This window comes from Polypterus senegalus, chromosome 7 (assembly GCF_016835505.1).
Source record: "Polypterus senegalus isolate Bchr_013 chromosome 7, ASM1683550v1, whole genome shotgun sequence".
Lineage (NCBI taxonomy): Eukaryota > Metazoa > Chordata > Cladistia > Polypteriformes > Polypteridae > Polypterus > Polypterus senegalus.
In genome coordinates this window covers 17,497,748-17,522,937 of record NC_053160.1, presented here as the reverse complement: position 1 = coordinate 17,522,937, position 25,190 = coordinate 17,497,748, and the positions used below count along the sequence as shown (strand labels likewise).

At 40.4% G+C, this 25,190-nt stretch overlaps 1 protein-coding gene across 3 annotated transcripts in view; it reads right to left on the bottom strand.

Moving 5' to 3' along the window:
- The window catches only part of frem1a (Fras1 related extracellular matrix 1a), a 265,444-nt gene that overhangs the window by 29,322 nt on the left and 210,932 nt on the right, over positions 1-25,190 (bottom strand). For all 3 annotated transcript variants that reach the window (XM_039758260.1, XM_039758261.1, XM_039758264.1), the window contains 5 exons: positions 22,097-22,298; positions 17,034-17,178; positions 11,235-11,364; positions 8,338-8,410; positions 3,032-3,181 (listed from right to left, as the gene is read on the bottom strand). In XM_039758260.1, the coding sequence (XP_039614194.1) occupies positions 3,032-3,181; positions 8,338-8,410; positions 11,235-11,364; positions 17,034-17,178; positions 22,097-22,298 (700 nt within the window). The remainder of the gene's footprint in view (positions 1-3,031; positions 3,182-8,337; positions 8,411-11,234; positions 11,365-17,033; positions 17,179-22,096; positions 22,299-25,190) is intronic.

Here is a 25,190-nt window from a genome sequence, read left to right as displayed (position 1 = left end):
TTCCATCATAGGGGCATCCCAGCTATCCACCACAACATACTTTTTTTTTTTATAAATATTGGCTATTCAAAATGAAAGAGCAGATTTCAAATGTTTATTTCAAACAAACTGTATAAGACCGAAACACATTCCACACATTACTGGATAGAGGAAAGTTCAAAGTTTGGTCCTATGGTCTTTGAGGTTGCTTGCACTCAACATGAGCACCATGTGTAGTGCGACAAACATCAAAATGGTAGACCATTTTTTGCCACATATGAGTCAACTGGTCTCTAGTTACTGAATTCACAGCTTCCTCAATTCAATGTCGCAAATCTTGAAGATTAGCGGGCATAGGTGGAACCTTCAAATCCATCGTCGTGGAATGGTGTCGTTCAAGTAACGCCAGACCTTCATTCAAGGTGGTGCCCTGCCTCATTTCCACTTGGAGGTCCGGCGTTACCTGAATGACACCATTCCAGGACGATGGATTGGAAGAGGTGGACAACAAGATCTTCCTCATTGTCTATGGCCTCCCAGGTCTCCAGACCTTACCCCCTGCGAACATTAAAGAAAGAGTGTTTGTTCCACCTATTCCCGCTAATCTTCAAATCTTTTACCTTTATAAATCTCAATGATCTTGCAAATGTGTCCCCCATGAAGCTTAGACACTCTGGACAAGTTACATTACATTGCTCAAACGTAGTATTCTGCAGCACATCAAGTGGCATGAGATGACACGTGATCAACAATTAAGGGTGTTTAGGGGGATTGGAGGCCCCTATGAAGTAATGGGTGCTGACGTGCCGTTAAGCAATTAAACATAGTTGACATGCTTTGCCCCCCAATAACACCTGCACTGCAGTTCAAAAACAGATGCACCGCTGTGGGAGCTAAAGATGGTTATATGGCTATATGGTTAAAGTTTTGAGAAAAGTTCCTTACTTTCTTAGAAGAAGGGCAGCAGCTGTGAGTTGAAGGCCAAGGTCACAGCACGTACAGCTTTGGAGACACAAGCAGGCAATAAATTCCATATACAGAATTCAAGGTTGACAGCTAAAAGGCCAGCAGCTGCATCTGCCCAAGTGAGGTGCTGTGAGGGCCTGGTATGGGGAATGGACTTTAACCAGTTAGAAATAAGGAGATAAAGTGTACAGCACATCGTTTTTGTGGTTTAACAAATCATCAACAAAGTGTCATCAAGTCACCTCATTTTTTAGCCAATAAGATGTATTCTTTTATAACATAACTGAGATATGCAAATCTGTTAAGTGTATAAATAAGAGTTCCGCCCTTTTTTGCTTGGTGCCCTCCCCCCACCATAACCTGTCATCTATGGGGGAGGAGCGAAAGCTTTAGATTCGTCAAAAATTCATTCTCAGGTTTTCGACGGATCTTGACATTTTAGGGTCTCCTGATACCGAAAATATTTCGATGATGGGTGTGTGTCTGTCTGTGTGTCACAGTTGCTTGAGGATGGTCTAGAGCTAAAACGGCTAGGTGGAAAAATACCAAACTCGAAAATTAAGCCTATTATGAGATGACAATGTGCTGATTAGTTTTTGAGCCAAATCGTGTAAAAGAATGCGACACTCTAGAGGAACCCTCAAATACTGTAATTCTGCTCCCGTATAAACTCATGTATAAGTCAGGTCTTGAAACCTGAAAAATCGATCATAAAATCAGACCACGACTTATACACCTGTTCAAAAATGCGGCACTCACATTTTTTCTTTTTATATCTTCTTGCCTCCTCCAATCTCACACCTGTTTCTCAGACACATCAAACTTTGTTGCAGCAGCGCAGTTACCAATTTCTTTCACTACTTCAACGGCGTTTAACTTCATATTTTCTTCTGATCGAACACTCCATTGTAGATAAGGGATGCTCTTACGATAAATGTGTATGAGGGTGTGAGATACAAAAAACACAAATCAGTGCAAACGTTGTTTCGGAATAGTTTGGGGAATACCGTGTGGTCACATCGGCACAATAGAGAGAGGGGGGTGAGGAGCACATGCTGATGGAGCGCATTTCCGCACCCACATAGAAAAACAAGGCTGTGTGCTTCGTGGTTACTCTCTTAGGTGGATGTTAGCATATCATAATCTCTTGGACCAATAGTGTGAGTTTTCCATATTCGATTGACATTATAAAATACCAGAATTTATACAGTAAAATCAAGTCCCAACTTATCCGTGGGAGAACTTATCCGCGAATATATACATGAATTCTTCTCATCATTTGGTATCGGAATAACCTGTTTTATGATCAGAAACATCAGCATCAGAGTGGTAAATAAATACTGAAATGTTATAGAATAGTTTGGGTAACTTGGTTCCTTGGGCGCAAAGTCTACTGACGCTCACGTCTGAATTTTTTTTATTGAGGACCACTCCTGTTAATCTGTCAGGTGCAGTGATCTCCCTTTTTTGCATAAAGAAATATAGAGAGATGACAAGCTTTCTCCTGCCTGGTTCATTGGGGTGATTATTTATATCGGTTAAATTTCTTCCACACCGCACAATTAAAATTGCTGCGCTACTGCCAAGACCGCCAGCAGAAGAGATGTGTTGAATGTAAGCAGCAGGTGTTGCATCCATTTCAGTCCCCCTTGTAACCCCGGGCAAAAATGTTAATCAAATCTCAAAATCAATGACGTTTCACAAGCAGGGCTTGCACAGAAATCGTTCTCTACAGTTCATTGCAAGGTCCAAATTCCATTCTTTGAATTTACAGATACTGTGCCCGCAGCAAGGAAAAAGTAAGAAGGCACATTTCTGAGGCTCAGTTATAAGTGACGATTGCACACATAATGCTTGATTCTTTTCTTACCATAGAACAGGAGAATATACTACTAAAATGACCTACAAATGATAGCACACTGCAAGACGCCGATTGTTCTGAGCTAAAGTCGGACAACACACCACTCTCAATTCTGGTGAATTGTGACACAGACCTTCCCCTTTTGCTGTGGGCACCTCAGGTTGGAATCCACTGGTTTAGTGGAAAGGTTCCTACCATGTTTCACTAGGTTGTATTCTTACTTACCTCCAGTGGTGTCATGAATTTTCACTGTGGTTTTCACACGCTCTCCGAGTACGGTATTCACAGGAGAGTTCAGAAGCACCTCAAACAATTCCTCACCTTCTTCCAGGCCATCATTCACAATGTTGATGCTCAAAGTTCTGCTCGCTACCCCTGAAACAAAAGAAATGAGGAAGAAAAGTTAATTTAATGAGATGAGACACTTTTTTTGAAACAAAAATCGTGTTACTAGAACAGAGGGTACATTGTCGGCAGAAGACGTTCATTGCATTATTGTAGTTAAACCCCTTCTTAAGAATCATAATCTTGACCCCTCAGCTCTTGAAAAGTTTAGACCCATCTCTAACCTGCCTTTCTTAAGTAAAGTTCTGGAGAAGGCATTCATTATGCAGTTAAATGACCACCTCAATAAACATGCTATTCTTGATAAATTTCAGTCGGGTTTTAGAACAAATCACAGCACAGAAATGGCACTCGTTAAAGTAGTAAATGATTTGTGAGTGAATGCAGACAGAGGCCATTTATCTGTTCTCATCCTCTTAGATCTGAGTGCTGCATTTGACACCATTGATCATAATATTCTTAGAAACCGCCTTAGTCAATGGGTGGGCCTCTCTGGCACGGTCTTAAATTGGTTTGAATCCTATCTGACAGGGAGAAAATTTTTTGTTAGTTGTGGGAATTACAACTCGAAGACACATGATATCCAATATGGTGTTCCACAAGGCTCTATCCTGGGTTCGCTGCTCTTCTCAATCTACATGCTTCCGTTAGGTCAGATTATCTCAGGGCACAACGTGAGCTACCACAGCTATGCTGATGACACACAGCTGTACTTATCAATAGCACCTGATGACCCCGACTCTCTCGATTCACTAACAGAATGTCTGACTTGTATCTCAGAATGGATGAATAGTAACTTTCTCACGTTAAATAAAGAGAAAACTGAAATCTTAGTGATTGGCAATAATGGATACAATGAGGCTATTAGAAATAAACTGGATACATTAGGATTAAAAGTCAAGACGGAGGTAAAAAGCTTAGGGGTGATTGTTGACTGTAATCTGAATTTTAAATCGCATATTAATCAGACCACTAGGACAGTATTTTTTCACTTAAGAAACATAAGTAAAGTTAGACCTCTTATATCACTGAAAGATGCTGAGAAATTAGTTCACGCGTTTGTTTTCAGTCGACTAGATTACTGTAACGCACTCCTCTCAGGACTACCCAAAAAAGACATAAATCGACTGCAATGAGTGCAGAATGGAGCTGCTAGAATCCTAACTAGGAAAAGAAAATCCGAACACATTTCTCCAGTTTTAATGTCACTACACTGGTTGCCTGTGTCATTCAGGATTGACTTTAAAATTCTGCTTATGGTTTATAAAGCCTTAAATAATCTCGCCCCATCTTATATATCGGAATGTCTGACACCTTATATTCTAAATCGTAACCTCAGATCCTCAAATGAGTGTCTCCTTAGAATTGCAAGAACTAAACTTAAAAGAAGTGGTGAGGCGGCCTTCTGCTGCTATGTACCTAAAATCTGGAATAGCCTGCCAGTAGGAATTCGCCAGGCTGATACAGTAGAGCACTTTAAAACACTGCTGAAAACACATTACTTTAACATGGCTTTTCTATAACTTCAATTTAATCTTAATTTAACTTAATCCTGATACTCTGTATGTTCAATTCATCATAATAACTATTCATGGTGGCTCTAAAATTCGTACTGACCCCTACTCTCTTTTCTGTTTCTTTTTCCGGTTTCTTTGTGGTGGTGGCCTGCGCCAACACCACCTACTCAAAACTTCATGATGCTCCAACAATGATGGACGGATTAAAAGGCAGAAGTCTACGTGACCATCATCTTCATCAAGCCCTTCCGTGAGAACCCTAAATCCAAAGAGGACTGTTTCATTAATATTAGGTAGAATGCCCAGAGGGGACTGGGCGGTCTCATGGTCTGGAATCCCTACAGATTTTATTTTTTCTCCAGCCGTCTGGAGTTTTTTTGTTTTTTCTGTCCCCCCTGGCCATTGAACCTTACTGTTATTCGATGTTAATTAATGTTGATTTATTTTGTTTTCTTATTGTGTCTTTTATTTTTCTATTCTTTATTATGTAAAGCACTTTGAGCTACTGTTTGTATGAAAATGTGCTATAGAAATAAATGTTGTTGTTGTTGTTCATTGATACTGGAATGCTTTCATTATTTTTAAAATTGTACCTTATTACTCACATACACTTGTAGCAGTGCTACCACTGAAAGGACTCTATTTCCCAGCAGCCCCAAAAAGGATTGCCTTTATGGGATGTCTGAAAGGGGTGTAGGGGCTGCAAAAAGGGTCTGGCGAAGCAGCAAGAAAAAATCTGTGTTTCTGTGTATCCCGTGCGTCCCGTCCAACGTAGCCACTGAGAAGTCATTTGTACCCTGGATCATTTCTCACAAGGATGAATGGACTGTCTCATGCCTGCCTATCATGTGAATAGCGGTGGATTAGTTGTCATGCATCTTTGGAGGGAGTGCTCCCAGAAATCTCACCCCTCACGCACAGGACTACCTGTAGGACTGCTTAATTAAATTTATTATGGAAGCTGTTCCCAGGATCGTCATCGTCATTTTTACTCTATACCATTTTATCCGTTTCTGCAGCATTGGAACTGTAATAAGGACATTGTCGTGAGTGTTTGTTGTCGGGATTGATTGTTGTGTGTTTTTATTGTATCACTGAAGAGGAAGGGGAGGGTTGTCTGGTTTTTCTTGTTTATAATTGATTTTATACTTAATATATTTCACTCATTTGTTCGATTCGTGTCGCTGTCTGTGAGCGTGCGCGGGTCTGGCCCAGGCTGGGGACCTTCCTGGAATCCCCACCAAAAAAAATAAATAAAATCACCGTCCTATCGACGGTAAGAATCTGACCGGCACTGGACCGCTACAAACTTGTCATTATGTAGCATAATATTATGCTCAAATAACATATGTAGGTCAAATATCTAAGGTAAGTGTTACAATTTAGGAACCTTCGTTTTTTATGTTAAATATGTTCCTATGTTTTAAAAAAGAAACACTGCAACAACATTTTGTTGAATCATCACCAGGGGGGCACAGTAATCAGCGTATTATGGGCGCTAGAGGCAATGGTTTGTCCAAGATTGTATATTTGCTTATGAGAAGACGTTAATGTGCATTTCTTTTGTTTTTGATTTATTAACGCTATGACTCACAATGGAAACCTCTGGATCTCAATTAGGGTTTGACATTTTGGTTTTAATAGATTTTGGCAGCTTTGATGTCAGGCATTACTTTTCCCCAAATACAATTCAACCAGAAAATGTAATTTCTGGCTAATGAGGTTATATTTTTTTTATTTTATACAACTTTAAACAGCTTCACCCCCTGCTCACGTTGCTCGCCAACCCCCCCGGCCTATGCTACACGCCAGCCACTTCACGTCTTTGCCCCCCACGTATATGGATTTCACTTTAATCAAACAACAAATCTTTTAATTCTCACAGATACGCTTCTTCATTGGGAAGAAACATTACTTTTCCCTGATGGCAACACAAATTAAATGTTCTACAAGTCTCCGACTTAAAGCTTAAATCTGAACAATATATTCGATCTCTTTTCGCTGTTCCGTTATTTCACCGAGTAATAATTCCTGTTTGTTTGTGCTAATGCGATCTTTACTGTCATTTTTTTGACACTTTCGAATTTTCGTACTTCCGTTATCTCTAACCTGCTCTGCATGTGTATTGCGGGAACGTTTTTGAATTCTTTACGATGTTCTACTTTGTCATCTACTCTTTGTCTTTTATTTCCGGCCCCAGGCGTGGCTAAATCTCTTGGCACAAAGTCTCATCTCATGGGACATGAAAGTATCTCTCTGAAAAAGTCACGTCTCGTCCCAAGATTTATTTATTATAATAGAGAGATTTAATAAAGTGAGACGTCAGCGTTAAGTCACAACTTGGAGAGTTCAGGTGGTCTTGTTTTCTCTGAATTGCCTGACTCGTAGTGTAATGGACTAGAAATTGCCGATTTAAAGAAAAAGACTTTTCTGTGTGTTGTGTTTAGAAAAAAAAAATACATGTCAATAATAAATGGAAAAACCAATAGATGAGGGACAATAGGCACCCTTTGTTTGAGACTTGGATAAGTGAAAAGGCAGGATATGTACCTGTCTCACAAAAGAGTCACCTGCTTTGAAAATCAGACTGCTTTGATTGGTATCTCATCATCTGACTGTACAGTATTATGATAACAGAGCTGCCTGCTTCCATACATTTTAAATGTTTGTATTTAATTCCTTTGAAAATTCATGAGTTCTGGGGACATTGGTTTCTGACCAGGAACTTCTTGATAGCAGACAGCAATACTATTGTTGAACCAAAGTAAATGTGCTTATGCTATTGTTCCACAGAAGAAACTGGCATGTACAGTACCATTGTTTAACTGATTGTCATGCTGACCTAAGCAGAAATTGAAGTATTTATGTATCTTTGAGTAAATGAGAATAAAGAGGACAGGAAGTATGATGAGAGATTCCTGACTGCTGCCTGCTTCTTTTATGCTTTTGACACCATATCAATGTGGCTACACGCTGCAGCAACAAAGACTCATACCTCACCCAGGTTCTTCTCGGCCTGAGGCTGGTAACAGTGGCTCCAAGTTTGTAGGGCATTCATGTCGAATTTCTGACTTGGAAAGTTACATTTGCTGTGTCTGAGAGCACACAAATACAGCAGAAGTATGTGTGTTAAATACCTGCCCGAGGAGCTAATCGGGTGTACATAAAATACTGAATTCTTACTGTTGAAGGTTTCTTTCATAAATAAAGAAGGGCAATTTTTCTCTATCTAATGCAGTGGTTCTCAAACTGTGGGACGGGCACCCCTAGGGGGGGGCGTGAAGTAACAAAAAGGGGGGCGGGGAGATGTGAAATAAAGAAAACAAGAATCAAAAATATGAAAAATACGTCTATTGAAACCAAAACAAATTAGCTTAAAGTACATTCTGATACTAGAAAACTAAATATACAGTTAGATAAATGTCGATAAAAGTTAAGTAGGTATAATAAAATATGCATCTATGATATATCATTAATTAAAAAGGAACAAGTTGGTATTAGTGGGCTCCTTTCAAAAAAAACGTTAGGGGGGGCGCGATTAAAACTGTTAAAACAGGTTGCAAATAATTAAAGGTTGAGAGAAGCTGATCTAATATAATATCTACCACAGTATTAATGTTAAAAAGCAGTGTTTTGAAAAAAATAAAAATGAAACAAATACAATTATACCTGGATCAAACTGAATTAGGCTGGATGTGCTAAGGGAGAAATCCGTCCCTAATGAAGCAGAACGTTCATTGACCTTAAAAAAACCTGTTAAATTTCATTTTGGGTAAAGGAATAATGTAAAGAAGAAAGTCTACTCAGTGATAAAGTATGGCGGTACATGCAGCTGTAGAATTAGGATTAGTAGGGGGAGGGTGGTCAGTTTGGCAAGGTCTCCAGGACTGGGACTGAATCTGAGTTTACCTTCTGCTTATGTCTGTTATGCATTACCAAGAAAAAACAAATCAGCCCAAGAACATGTTTGTCCAGTGGCTCTACCAGTGATCCTGCTCTAGAAATTTGAAGCCAATATCTATCATATAGTGCCTTTCATATCTATCTATCTATCTATCTATCTATCTATCTATCCTATATCTATCTATCTATCATATCTATCTATCTATCTATCTATCTATCTATCTATCCATCTATCTATCTATCTATCTATCTATCTATCTATCTATCTATCTATCTATCTATCTATCTATCATATAGTGCCTTTCATCTATCTATCTATCTATCTATCTATCTATCTATCTATCTATCTATCTATCTATCTATCTATCTATCTATCTATCTATCTATCTTCTATCTATCTATCTATCTAGTATCTATCTATCTATCTATCTATCTATCTATCTATCTATCTATCTATCTATCTATCTATCTATCGCCTTTCATATCTGTCTGTCTATTAAAATGGAAGGCTCAATTATGGGATGCACTCTGGACTAAATGGAGGTCATAGCAAAGGAGAGCTAAACTAAAAGTGCTATTAATGAATGGCAGTCAGTTACGAACAATGCAGTACATCCTCTATCTGACACGCTAACACTGAGGACTTTCAGCCAACAAATTAATCAGCAGAAGTCAAGAAACGCTACAGGGGCTCCATTATACCAACAGCATTACACTTGCATAGTACCTCACTGATACTGAGACTGCTAAATATTTCCTTTCTTTTTAAAAAATTCTGGTGTGATCACAAAGTCATCAGCAAACATCACAGTCCATGAGGACTCCTGTCTAATCTGGTCTGTCAACCTGTCCATCACCACTGCAAATAAGAAAGGGCTCAGAGCCAATCCCTGATGTAATCCCACCTCCGTGACTCCTACCACAGACCTTACCACGGTCACACACTTCCCTCATCCATATCCTGTACCACTCTTAGATATTTCTCTGCCACTCCTGACTTCCTCATACAATACCACAGCTCCTCTCAGTCACCCGTCATATGCTTTCTACAAGTCCACAAAGATGCAATGCAACTCCTTCTGGCCTTCTCTATACTTCTCCATCAGCACCCACAGAGCAAACATCACATCTGTGGTGCTCTTTCTTGGCATGAAATCACACTGCTGGTCACTAATCATCACCTCACTTTTTAACCGAGCTTCCACTACTCTTTCCCATAACTTCATGCTGTGGCTCATCAATTTTATCCCCCTGTAGTTACTACAGCTCTGCACATCCCCCTTATTCTTAAATATCGGTACTAGTACACGTCTGTGTATATATTTATTTATCTATTTATGCATTTATTTATAATGGTACCAGTAAGAATTAATATCTATCTATCTATCTATCTATCTATCTATCTATCTATCTATCTATCTATCTATCTATCTATCTACTTTAGTAACTCCTTAGAGAAACCCATTCACAATGAAAACTTGCCTCCTGCCATACTTCAAAAATGCTTTTTTGACCAAGAGAAAATCATTTCACACTAGCTATAATATTCATTTTTAAATAATAAATGTAGTAATTAGTGTCCAATTTCTGCTTTAAGGATCTATTTTTAACTAAGGGTATAGTCTGGTTTTCTGTCCTTGAAATTGTATGTGTAATGCAGAAGGAAAAGCACTCACCTCAAGTGAGTCCACTAGGGGTCAGTGCAACATCACAAGTGCAGTGCTGAAGCTCAAAATGGAAAATCAGCTGGGAATGAGGCTAACAAAACAATTTTTACACAGCCTACTGATAGATAGATAGATAGATAGATAGATAGATAGATAGATAGATAGATAGATAGATAGATAGATAGATAGATATGAAAGGCACGATAGATAGATAGATAGATAGATGTGAAAGGCACTATATAATAGATAGATAGATAGATGGATAGATATGAAAGGCACGATAGATAGATAGATAGATAGATAGAATATAATTGATATAAAAGTATGAAAGGACACTCTATATATTATACAATAAAACCACTAGGTTTATGTTGGATTTACAAGCTCTGTAAATAGATAAATACCTATATAGATAGACAAATAAATATATATACACACTCACTATGGTTTGTAAACACATCAGACTAACACAAAAGGGAGAAAATTAGAAAAGAAAGAAAAGTTCTGACTTGGTAATGGCACTCATTTCTGTTTTAATTCTCACCTTTGCTACGATCTCCAGGGGTCCAAAGTGTGTTCTATAATTGAGCTTTCCCTAATTTATTTAGTTGTTTCTTTATTTATTTGTTATTTTTTGGTATGTGATACACTGTATTAATCCCCAATTGGAAACTGCCTTTTTGCATGACCTTTGGAGGTCAGAGTGCACGGTCAGCCATTTTACAGCTTACAGCTTGGTGAGTCAGTGGCCGTCTCTTGAAGTGATGTTATCAGCCTTTTTTTTTTACCATATAGTACTAGGTTGTTGTACCGTGTTAGCCATTATGAATGTAGAGAAAAGCCAAGCAAAGAGTGAGAAATATAAATGCAAAGAATTATTATTAATTAATTATTATTACTTTTTAGTTTAAGGAAAGGAAAGCTTAGAGTTAAAGTTCTGTCAATCAAAACTGTTAGTCAAGCAAGATGTCACAAAAGCAGATCGGTCCAATCTACCTGGACTCCAACATACGAGGACTCCATCATGAATCCTTTCCTGGTGATCACTAATGACACTGATCCTGTACCTTCACACACATTGACTTCTGACTGGGAAAACTCCACCTGAGACCACTTCATTTCCAATCTACAGGAAAACAAAGTAATTTTGTAATTCATTAACTATTGGTCTTTTTTTCCCTTCTTGAAACATCTAAGAGGTGGTAAAATATAATCGATTTAATAAGTGTGATGGAATCATAACAACATAAAAGTTTTGACAACAGGGTAATGAAGGCTACAACACCTCCATCTCAGCCTGCTCCTCATCTTTTATCTTTTCTTTATAGAAACAGAAAACAAAATGAAACAGCACTTACTTCCTATTGAGTCCATCAGAATTGTTGTTAAACAAGCAAGAAATCCTAACCAGATGAATATTAGAAAAATTGTAAAACCCAAAACATAACCCAAAAATTGTTGTAGAAAAAACGTAAAGCAAAGGTTAGAAAGCAAGCGATCTTTAGAATGTACTTTTTAAGAACAAAAATGTTCAAAAGGTAATTTGGAATTCAGCAAACTCAGATAGCTGTCGATCTCATTGATTTTTAAACTGTTACTATGGTGATGTAATTCGTAAAATTTCAGGAACCCCTTGCCATGTCAACCAAAGACACAAGAAGGCAACTGCATCATAGAATAGCAGCAAATGGAAAAAAATAAATAAAATTAACGAAGAAATGTTTCAAAAATAACAAATTCATATACGCATATGAAAAGAAGTTAAACTTCTTCTTCTCCTTCTTCTTTCAGCTGCTCCCGTTAGGGGTTGCCACAGCAGATCATTTGTTTCCATATCCTCTTGTCCTCTGTGTCTTGTTTTGTCACACCCACCATCTGAATGTCCTCTCTCACCACATCCATAAACCTTCTCTTAGGCCTTCCTCTTACCTGGCAGCTCTACCCTTAGCACCCTTCTCCCAATATACCCCTCATCTCTCCTCTGCACATGTCCAAACCAATGCAATCTCACCTCTCTAGTTTTGTCCCCCAACATGAGCTGACCCTCTAATGTCCTCATTTCTAATCCTGTCCATCCTCGTCACAGCCAATGCCAATCTTAGCATCTTTAACTCTGCCACCTCCAGCTCTGTCTCCTGCTTTCTGGTCAGTGCCACCGTCTCCAACCCATATAACATAGCTGGTCTCACTACCATCCTGTAGACCTTCCCTTTCACTCTTGCTGATACCCATCTGTCACAAATCACTCCTGACACTCTTCTCCACCCATTCCACCTGTAATAAGAATGAGTCGGAGACATCATAAAGATTTGCGGCAGCCACCCGTATAATTGAATCGGCTGCAAAAAGTAGTTTTAAATAGCACGATGTGCTTAGTTTAGAGTCCAGAACAGTACTGAGGCAAGATGGTAGTTTTAAAGGGCTGGAAGGGAAATGACGTAATCTATGCCGGAACTGGGAGTGGTGTCCTTGTGCCCGGAGGTGACGTCATGTTTGGGGCCGGCAACAGGCGGGATTTCCCGGAAAAGGTCTGCAAGGGACTGAGAGAGATAGTCAGTATACTCCGCCACCCCCTGGCCTGGCATAGAATTACTAGTGTTTAGGCCCTTCAGCTGATTCCCATGTGCACGTGTGTGACACGCCCTTCCTTCACTCTCTTCTTCACCTCTCTTCCACAATCCCCATTACTCTGTACTGTTGATTCCAAGTATTTAAATTCATCCACCTTCACCAACTCTACTCCCTCCATCCTCACCACTCCACTGACCTCCTTCTCATTTACACACATGTATTCTGACTTGTTCCTACTGACCTTCATTCCTCTTCTCTCCAGGGCAGATCTCCACCTCTCCAGGTTCTCCTCAACCTGCTCCCTACTATCACTACAGATCACAATGTCATCAGCAAACATCATAGTCCACGGGGAATCCTGTCTAATCTCGTCTGTCAACCTGTCCATCACCATTGCAAATAAGAAAGGGCTCAGAGCCGATCCCTGATGGAATCCCACCTCCAACTTGAATGTATCTGTCACTCCTACTGCAGACCTCACCACTGTCACACTTCCCTCGTACATATCCTGTACAACTCTTACATACTTCTCTGCCACTCCTGACTTCCTCATACAATACCACAGCTCCTCTCAAGGCACCCTGTCATATGCTTTCTCCAGGTCCACAAACACGCAATGCAACTCCTTCTCTATACTTCTCCATCAACATCCTCAGAGCAAACATTGCATCTGTGGTGCTCTTTCTTGGCATTAAACCACACTGTTGCTCACTCATCATCACCTCACTTCTTAACCTAGCTTTTACTACTCTTTCCCATAACTTCATGCTGTGGCTCATCAATTGTATCCTGCTGTACTTATTATAGCTCTTCTCATCCCCCTTATTCTTAAATATTGGCACCAGTACACTTCTTCTCCACTCCTCAGGCATCCTCTCACTTTGCAAGATTTCATTAAACAATCTGGTTAAAAACTCCACTGCCATCTCTCCTAGACACCTCCATGTTTCCACAGGTATATCATCTGGACCAACTGCCTTTCCATTTTTCATCCTCTTCATAGCTGTCCTTACTTCCTCCTTGCTAACCCTAACCCTAACCCTGATTCACCATCTCCACATCATCCAACCTTCTCTCTCTCTCTCTTATTCTCTTCATTCATCAGCCTCTCAAAGTACTCTTTCCATCTGCTGAAAACATCTACTTTTGACCTAGCACATGATGAAAATGTCTCTCTCAGAGAGGACATCCTCCAGCTGAGGAAACAAATCGAGACCCTTACAATGAAGCAGTGGTTTGGCATTCACTGTTTTGCTGGCTCAGATGGAGACATTTGCTTTTTTACAAGGTAAAATATCCAGTAGACTCATGTTGTTACGTTACATACATACTCGCCTGTCCCTGAATAAAGTTTAATGACTATGTTACCCTTGGCTGGCACACAAACACGTTAATAGGTCCAGATCTTACCTTTATAATTGTGGATGTAGCTTGAAACTTGTAATTTGAAGCCTTTCTCCTCTTTAGGTCCTGACATTTGACACAATACTTGAATAATGTGACTTTTATCGTTTACTGTAAGTCTAGGCACGTGATTGGGTTAAAGACAACATAATTTGTCCGCAATGATGGCACACGCAGAATCCAGAAGAGAATGTGCATATAGCCTTCTAGTGGGGCCAAGACCCCTGGCACCTTTGGCGCCCAACCTCCACTTGTGGCCTGGTAGGCCACCCCACTTACAGACAAAATCAAGACATTCTATAAATATGTAAAAGGGAAATTAATTATTATTCAACGGAGTAAAAATCATGAAATGAGAATAAAATATTTTCTTTTACCGATTGGAGTATTCCCGTTAAACTGAGGTCCACTATGCTCGATGAGTATTTACAAGACACCAAATAAACGATCCATTCATTTTAACTGACATTCTTATAGATAAAAAAAACTTTTGTAAAAAACAACTAATTTAAATAACAGGAATAATCACTTGAAAACTGTGGTAATCGCAACTTGACCTTCAGCTAACTAAATCACTTAAATACAAACGACTTTCTTGATATTTTAGTTTATCATTTATAACAGAATAAGAATCTGAAAATCTAACAACATCACATTAAGTGATTAAAAATTCTGAAAAGAATGATACCAAACATATATATATATATATATATATATATATATAGTGGCAGTAGGGCAGTAGGGGGCGCTAGTGCTCCCTTGAACCCTCAGGTACAACTCCAAACACCGGATAAAAGTCCAAGACTCTTTATTATTTTTCACAGTACACCAAGCACCTTCCACACTACTCAAAAATCACTAAATCACCATAAACTCTCCTCCTCGCCCAGACACTTGCTCCTCTACCTCCCAGCTCAGCTCAGTGTCTGGACTGAGCCATCGTCCTTTTATAGCCCCTGACCCGGAGGTGTTCCTGTCCCAACAGTCCACAGTTTCTTATTCCTTCCGGGTCAGGGCAATCAGTTCTTCACTTCAACCCGGGAGCACGTCGTTCCTTCCCGTCACGTGACCGTGATGTACTCCCGGGTCATAAGGCATAAAAGAGCCCATAAGCCCCCCCACAGCGACTCCTGGTGGTCCCCAAGGTATCCACCTCAGGGCATGATCCTGCTGTCGGGAGAGCTCCTCCTGGTGGCCTTGGGGTGAGGACCGGCATGAGAAGCCGGCAGTCCTCCACAATATGTAGATTTTAAAATAAGCCCGATTTAAAGCGTGACAAAAAACATGACATAAAAATGTCACACAAAATCATGGCACTTTTAGGCTTAGGATTTTATATATAGAGAATAGATTAGGCTAGGAGTCCAATGAACAACAGAAGTTGATTGTAACAAAATCTCGCAGACACAGGGGGTCATGAGTGAGGACAGAGTCTGGGAATCTCTGACGTAGAGCATTCCATGTTGGGTGTCAGCGATGCAGCAGTTTAACCATCATTTGTGTATTACATTGGACATCACATAACTGAGACTTTTAAGGATCGACTTGAGAAAATTAGTGGCGTAACATTTGTACCAACATTTTGTATTATTTCTCACCAGTAACAGCGCACTGCACGATAACATACAGTGAATACACTTGCCTTGACCATTCCTAGTTTTCATCCTCTTTCTCTGTACGTTTAGCATTCGTTTGCTCAGAGGCTGATGCGCTTGCTGCTTCCTGAGCAGCTCTCCACCTTAGCGGCCTGCTTCTTCTCTTCTTTTTTCGGCATCTTTTTGCATTAAAACTGATTAGGTCAGTGTTTGTGTTGCAATTTCTTAGTATGTTTTCTTTAATTTTTCACTTGAATCTGCCTCAAGAATTATTTAAGATATTAACAGGTAAAGGTGGAGGGAATGAGAACGGCGCATGCATACAGGCATGCTGGTCGCTGCCGAGAATTGATTCTACAATAAAATAAAATAAAAATAAAAAGAGGAATAACCTTAGAGGTCAATTATCACCCCGAAAGTGAATAGTAGACGTCACGTAGTATATGTGTGCCAAATTTCAGGTCAATCGGTCAAATGGTTGGCGAGCTACAGGTGATTTAAAATCTTGGACGGACAATCAGACAGCCACCCTAGCGTATTATATAAGAAGATTAAGAAAGGAATGAAGTGCAGGTCAGTCAGTCATTTTCTAACCCACTTTGTTCTGAACGGGGTTGCAGAGGGGTGCTGGAGGCTATCCCAGTTAACATATGGCAACAAGACAGGAACAAACCCTGGACAGAGTGCCAGTCCATCACAGGGCAAACACACACATGGGCCAATTTAGTATCACCACTCTACCTAACCTGCATGTCCCTGGACTGTTGTAGGAATCCAGAGCACCCGGAGGAAGCCCACCCAGACACGGGGAGAACATGCAGACTCCACGCAGGGAGCCTCTGGGATGCAAACCTTACTGCGTTACCACTGTGCCATCGTGCCGCCCTGAAATGCAGGTGTGGTCACTAAATAAATTCAAGATTTCACTGACTATATCCATCATATTGGTGGGGTAAGTTTTGCCTACCTGTGGCAAGTCCCAAAAATGGCCTCCTATGGGCTCTACCCTAATAAGCCATAGATACAGTCACACTTGAAAACTTTCAGAACAAGTGACCACCTTTGTTCTGCCTCTGTACAATTGAGGAACTGTGTAAAATTTGGCAGAGAGAGGTTTGATGGCGTAGATTTGCATACTGGACAAACACACAGACTCGCATTCAATTTAATATTTGTTATAACGTCCACTTTTTCAGGTGCATACTTGTAGTAAGAAAATCCTTACGTTTGAAGAACGCATGCATTTCCTGTTGCGTCTGAGACCTGAAACTCCACACTGTCTGAGACGGCTCCCAGAAAGGGCTTAATGATGTACCGAATGGTACGCCGGTTCAGATCCTTCTGGGTGAATCTCCGTTGAATTAGTTCACCTTAAGAAAGCAAAAAATGCAATTGTTATTGGCAGAAATGCATTGTTTGTCTATACTAATTGTGGTTAGCACACCAGTCCATTGTACACAAACACACCCTGTAGGAAAACACGCATCCTGGCAGGCAAGGTGGATGATTTCAGAGTAGAAGGACAGACAGATTGGCTAGTGGGGCGCAAAAATAACTGTGCCCATCTGGTATAATATAATGGTGGACTAGCGGAAGCCGAGAGTCGGAAGCAGTTCAGTTTCCCATATGCCAGGTGGCAGTAGTCCTTGTGTGGCAGCCCAGTTGTAATCTGTAAGGGAAACCCTCCTGTGGTCTCCGAGTGCCGATAAGGGGGCGCTGTCTTAGGAGGACCGCCTTACTTTCTATATTGCCCAGAAGTGCTTCCAGAAAGACACCGGAAATATTAAAAAGGAGCCCACTGCCTCACATCAGGGACTCAAAGTCGGAAGGCTGTGGGCACCACTCAACTGGAGATAGAAAGGAAGAAGAATTGATTTGGTTTATTGTAATTGTGCAACCGCTATTTGGAAAGGTGATCTAGAAACGTGCTAAGGATAAATAAATATCTTCTATTTTATCCTAAAAATGTGTTGAACTTGATGTATGTGAGTGAGTGAGTGAGTGGGGTCTTAGCTAAAGCCTTGTAGCAAAGGGTTTACTCACGGAACACGTGGTTGTCTTGGAATATATCAGAGAACATGACCACTAACTGAGAACTGAACTCCAGAAATGCAGGACCGCCAGATGATGGCTAGTGAGCTTTTAGTTGATAGATTTTGGAAAGGGCTATTTATGTTGGGCTAAGCTGACAATAAAGCAATCCTGACATTCAGATATCATATCTCATATAGCCAAGTCCAGTTGGGCAGCTTGGGTTTATAGTTTGATTGTTCTGATTTGCCATTTTGTATTCCCTCTATAATAATCTTTGTACTATGTAAGGTTTGCTTAGATAAACCACCATTTTGATACAGTTATTGTGTAAAACATCTTCGAGGTATCAAAATACACAACAGAACACACTGCTTAAAGGTTCAATAGCAATCAAATGCCTGCATAAAATCTATGTATTACATTTTTGGTTCACCTCAGACCCTTCTTTAGATATTATATATTAAAATGTGCTCACATTTTGAGACTTCCTCTACATAGAGAATTTTGTATATGAAATATTATACACTGCTCACAAAAATTAAAGGAACACTTTAAAGAAACACATTAGATACATCAGATCTCAATATGAAGTTGGATATCTATACAAATAACGACAGGGCAATGTCTTAGGAACAAAAGGATGCCAAGTCTTTTAATGGAAATAAAAGTTTTCTGCCTACAGAGGGCTCAATTGTGTAGACACCCTAAAATCGGAGTGAAATGAAGATGTGGCAGGCTAGTCCATTTTTTCAAAAACTTAATTTCTGCTACTCAAAATGCTTTTCAGTATCTTGTGTGGCCCCCACGAGCTTGTATGCATGCTTGACAACGTCGGGGCATGCTCCTAATGAGACGACGGATGGTGTCTTGTGGCATTTCCTCCCAGATCTGTATGAGGGCATCCCTGAGCTGTTGTACAGTCTGAGGAGCATCCTGGCGGCGCCTAATGGACCGAAACATAATGTCCCACAGATGTTCTATTGGGTTTAAGTCAGGGGATTGTAAAGGCCATTCAATTGTTTCAATTCCTTCATCCTCCAGGTACTGCCTGCATACTCTTGCCACATGAGGCCGGGCATTGTCGTGCATTAGGAGGAAACCAGGACCTACTGCACCAGCGTAGGGTCTGACAATGGGTCCAAGGATTTCATCCTGATACCTAATGGCAGTCAAGATGCCGTTGTCTAGCCTGTAGAGGTCTGTGAGTCGCTCCATGGATATGCCTCCAAGATCATCACTGACCCACCACCAAACCAGTCATGCTAAACGATGTTACAGGCAGCATAATATTCTCCACGGCTTCTCCTGACCCTTTCACGTCTTTCACATATACTCAGGGTGAACCTGCTCTCATCTGTGAAAAGCACAGGACGCCAGTGGTGGACCTGCCAATTCTGGTATTCTATGGCAAATGCCAATTGAGCTCCCCGGTGCTGTGCAGTTAGCACAGGGCGCAGTAGACATTTGGGCCCTCAGGCAACCCTCATGAAGTCTGTTTCTGATTGTTTGGTCAGAGACATTCACACCAGTGGCCTGCTGGAGGTCATTTTGTAGGGCTCTGGCAGTGCTCATCCTGTTCCTCCTTGCCCAAAGGAGCAGATACTGGTCCTGCTGATGGGTTATGGACCTTCTATGGCCCTCTCCAGCTCTCCTAGAGTAACTGCTTGTCTCCTAGAATCTCCTCCATGCCCTTGAGACTGTGCAGGGAGACACAGCAAACCTTCTGGCAATGACACGTATTGATGTGCCATCCTGGAGAAGTTTGACTACCTGTGCAACCTCTGTAGGGTCCAGGTATCGCCTCATGCTACCAGTAGTGACACTGACTGTAGCCAAATGCAAAACTAGTGAAGAAACAGTCAGAAAAGATGAGGAGGGAAAAATGTCAGTGGCCTCCACCTGTTAAACCATTCCTGTTTTGGGGGTCATCTCATTGTTGCCCCTCTAGTGCATCTGTTGTTAATTTCATTAACACCAGAGCAGCTGAAACTGATTAACAACCCCCTCTGCTACTTAACTGACCAGATTAATATCCCATAAGTTTCATTGACTTTATGCTATACTCTGATTAAAAAGTGTTCCTTTAATTCTTTTGAGCAGTATATATACACGGTGGCGCAGCAGTAGTGCTGCTGCCTCACAGTTAGGAGTTCGCTTCCCGGGTCCTCCCTGTGTGCAGTTTGTATGTTCTCCCCGTGTCTGCATGGGTTTCCTCCCACAGTCCAAAGACATGCAGGTTAGGTGGGTTGGTGATCCTAAATTGTCCTTAGAGTGTGCTTGGTATGTATGTGTATGTGTCCTGTGGTGCGCTGGTGCCCTGCCCGGGGTTTGTTTCCTGCCTCGCGCCCTGTGTTGGCTGAGATTGGCTCCAGCAGACCCCCGTGACCCTGTAGTTAGATTATAGAGGGTTAATTAATGGATGGATGGAATATTATATATATAAATATATATTATAACAGCCCAGCACGGACTACAGACAGACACCATGCCTTTGTCACACCACAGTTCTCAGCCCCTTCTTACTTCTCCCAGCACGCTCAGTCTTCCTTCCACCCGACTCCTGCTCCCTGGGTTGCGGCAGCTGTCTCCTTTTATAGAGGACCCTTTATATAGAGGGCAGCGCTGCACAGGAGGGTTCAGCTGTTCTCCACACACACCGTGCAAATAAAATATTTTTGTTTTACAGAAAAATGCTCTGTAATGCCCTGAAGAGCACAAAAGGCATAAAGGAGTTGAATTAAAAAATAAGGCAATTCAAAGCCACCACAGTCCCAGTACAGAATCCAGATACAAAGTCAAAAACAGAACAGAAGGTTGAAAACCCAGAAATCCAACAAATCACAGAATAAGAATAAACACAAGTAGACGCACCAACTCCCTAGATCATACATAGTGAACTGCCAGGAACAGTGGGAGAGCATATTTTTATTTCTATTACTTCATTTGTTTTGTTAATTATTATTTTACATAATGTATATTTATTCTTCAATAAAAAAGTTGATTTGTTTTCAGTTCTTCAATTTACAATAAAATAAATAAATTACTGTTTTTTTATGTGCAATTTATTTTAGGGAAGTAGGTCTGCATGTTTTACTAATTAGGTTAATTTAGGTTTAGGATTTTATAGCAATCTTACGTGTGAAGATTCAAAGTGCTATGTTTTACAAACAAGGGAAGTGTTCCCTGATTTATATTAATTTTCCTTTTATGCATGTTCTTTTGTTTATTGTAAAATGTTATTTTTCATGTTTTTATTGTCGTTATGTACATTTTGTCAAATTGTTCTGTTTGTTTATTATTTAGTGTTTAGAAAAAGTATAAAACTGAACAGGAGGCGAGGAAGGTGCCTCAAAAATAATGACAGAGTCTGAGAAGAAGACTTTACAGGGTCACACTTGAGAAAGGGAACACTGGTGAAGAGAAATTCAGACGCACAAAGATACTGAGGAAAGGTGCTGAAGGTACATGTAGTGAAAGATAGTAGACATTTAATTTTAAATTATTCTATTACCTGTCTTTGACAGGGAGCTTGGCTAGCACTGTAGATAGATAGATAGATAGATAGATAGATAGATAGATAGACAGACAGACATGAAAGGCACTATATAATAGATAGATAGATAGATTATGAAAGGCACTATATAATAGATAGATCGATAGATAGACAGACATGAAAGGCACTTTATAATAGATAGATAGATAGATTATGAAAGGCACTATATAATAGATAGATAGATAGATAGATAGATAGATAGATAGATAGATAGATAGATAGATAGAGTCACACACGTGCGATTAGGATGGAGCTGAGTGTCTGATTCAACATCAGCGATGTCACTTCCGGTTCTGGCGCCCAGACTGATGTCACTTCCAGTTCCGGCCATAGATGACATCACTTCCAGTTTCGGCTCATATAGCCCCCACCTTTTCAATACCAAATCAGTTCAGTTTGCACATTCTTGCTTATCTTTTTACCCTTGTGCAGACAGGGACAATATATGGGTGGCTGCCCCAAATCTTTTTTCATGTGCTGAGACTACTTCTTTCACAATAGGTAGATAGATAGTCTCACAGGTACTGTATAATCGATATCTAGATATTAAAGGCACTATATAATAGTTAGATAGAGTGATAGATAGATAGATAGATTTTATAGACTGATATTATAAAACATTAATAGAATCTGTGTAAAATTAAGATTGATCTGTATTAGACTTAATTCTAGTTTTCATAATATTTTTTTTTTTGCCTTACCTGTGGTAACATTTTCCAAATAACTAAAATGTGGCGCTCGTACAATATTAAAGTAAATGTCTTCATCCTTGGTGTCAGCATCTGTGGCCTTCAGCTCATAGGAGGAAATGTAGATTGCATAACGGCCATCTTGAAGAAGATCCACTTTTGTCAGACACTGATGGTGAATGATTCTGGGGGCAGATTTGTCTAGCGGTTCCACCTGGAGATTGAAATAAGTAAACAGTAACAGAGTATGGTTCTTTACTAGGTTGTATGGTTTCTCATAGAACCATGACAAAGGGAAGGAGTATTGCATATGAAGTTGGTTCTTTGAGTTTTGAAAAGGCAAAAATGTCTGAAATCTTGAATGTATGGTAGGCTATCTAGTAGGACAACCAGAAATTAAGAAAATCAGAACTTAGCTTGTGTTACTGTATGCAGCAAGAGTCCTTTCAAAATCATGACCCATTGGTATTTCCCATATCTCTTACCATCTTATTTGTGGTTATTTACTGTATGGAGCCTGTTGTGGGTCTAAATAAATAAAGGTCCTTTCAGGAACCTTCATGTGAATGGCTTTTTAGGGAAACAAAAATGGTCCCCCAATAGCATTACTCTGAAGGACCTCTCTGGCAGCTTTATTTTCAAGATTGTTATACTGAAGGGTCTTAAAGTTCTACTGGTCATGGAACTGAGACAAGGGACTGAGGAAAGCTCATTGGTAAAGAGTTAACAAAGCACTGGTTAAGCATTTTCACTTGCAGCAGGCACAATACAAAGCCATAAGGTTGCCAGAAAGCGTAATGGTTAATCCTTTGGGCTTCAAACCATTAGTTTACTGGTTCGATTCCAATCTATGTGTGTGATCCTAAACAAACTCTTAAACCTGCCTGCGCTCAAACAATACAAAATGTATTTAGAAAAGTCTAAATTAGCGTAAGCTGCCCAAATTCAGGGTGTTCATGAGGTAGACGTGCTTAATACCAGGGGTGTTTAATAATTTATCTACCTGCCTATCATGTATCTGTGAAACAAATATGAACTCGTCACTGGAGATCAGGACTTCTCTTGGTGTTCCGTACATGCAGCTGGAGGTCATTTTATATCCAGCACTGGACAAAGGGAGGGTAGTAAACACATCTACCTGTGAGTCTATGAAGAAATGGACAGACTGGGAGAGTTGATCCACCATTAAATTCCATACAAAGGAAGGGAAGAAGCCAACAACAGAACAGATATCCATGAGAAGATAAATGCTGTTTATGATGATGATGATGATACCCTATAAGGTGAAGTTTTGGGTCAAGTAATTGAAATGTGAGCAGAAGATAAAGAATATTATAGCCCATAAACTAGGCATTTGCGCTGGCAGAGTTTTCACAACATCCCACACTCATCTGATGATGTCAAAGGTCCCTTCCCGATGGGTTTCCCAAATTCTGACATCGGCTCACAAGGCGTGTCGCCAAGAATTCAGTCACAAGAGCCTGAACCTTCTTAAAGAGAATCCCACTGGCTGTTTCTCATGGTTTGTTAGTGGGGATGAAACGTGGCTTCACCACCAGGAACCTCAAACCAAACAAGAAGTCCTTTCAATGGAAGCATAAGGTGTCCCTGACTCTCAAGAAATTTCAAGCAGAGTAGTCGGCTGGTAAAGTTATGGCAATGGGATACAAAGGGTGTTCTGTTGTTGGAATTCATGCCACAAACAGAGGACAGGTACTGTGATCTCAAGAGTCCTATTCTGCGTGGACACGGCCATTGCTGACAATGAATCTGGCAGCGAGAGAGGCAAGGCAGGTCTTCAGCCAACGCTGAAGAAACCTACGCTTCCGCAATGAAGTCATCACTTGAAGCCATCAAACAGAAATGTTATGGGAAACTATTGCTGCTCGACAACAAGGCACCGTCCCACAAATCCCTACAATCAAAGGCTTACTTCATAGAGCTTAACCCTTAAACTGCAACCTACTTGGGGGGTTAATGCACTACTGGACTCTCTTTTGCTACACTTTTTAAGGAAACATCACAATTAACCAAGAGAAAGTGAAATTTTAATGAAACATATATTTTTTCATGCAAAGAGCATCACAATTACTGCAACACTGATCATTTTACACACTGCCAAAGAACTGTAAAAACAATAAAAAAAAACTACTGCAACAATCTATTATGATATGTACAAGGTACAACTGACGCCATTGATCTTCTTGTTCTTCTTCTTTCAGCTGCTCCCATTAGGGGTTGCCACAGCAGATCATCTTTTTCCATATCTTTCTGTCCTCTGCATCTTTTTCTGGTACACTCCTCACCTGTGTGTCCTCGCTCACCACATCCATAAACCTTTGCTTAGGTCTTCCTCTTCTTCTCTTTCCTGGCAGCTCCATCCTTAGCATCCTTCTCCCAATATACCCAGTATCTCTCCTCTGCACATGTCCAAACCAACACAATCTCGCCTCTCTGACTTTGTCTCCCAACCATCCAACTTGAGCTGACCCTCTAATGTCCTCATTTCTAATCCTATTCATCCTCGTCACACCCAATGGAAATCTCAGCATCTTTAACTCTGCCGCCTCCAGCTCTGTCTCCTGCTTTCTGGTCAGTGCCACCGTCTCCAACCCATATAACATTGCTGGTCTCACTACCATCCTGTAGACCTTCCCTTTCACTCTTGCTGATACCCGTCTGTCACAAATCACTCCTGACACTCTTCTCCACCCACTCCACCCTGCCTGCACTCTCTTCTTCACTTCTCTTCCACAATCCCCTTTACTCTGTACTGTTGATCCCAAGTATTTAAACTCATCCACCTTCGTCAACTCTACTCCCTGCACCCTCACCATTCCACTGACCTCCCTCTCATTCACACACATGTATTCTGTCTTGGTGGTCCTACTGACCTTCATTCCTCTCCTCTCCAGAGCATATCTCCATATCTCCAGGGTCTCCTCAATCTGCTCCTTACTATTGCTACAGATCACAATGTCATCACTTTTGCTGAAGACACTTATTGGTTCACTCTTTATCATAAGGGTCCAGCATAAAATATGATGCAAAAAAGACCAAAATATGAAATTTACTCAGGTGTGATGTGACAAAAATAGGGAGTGGT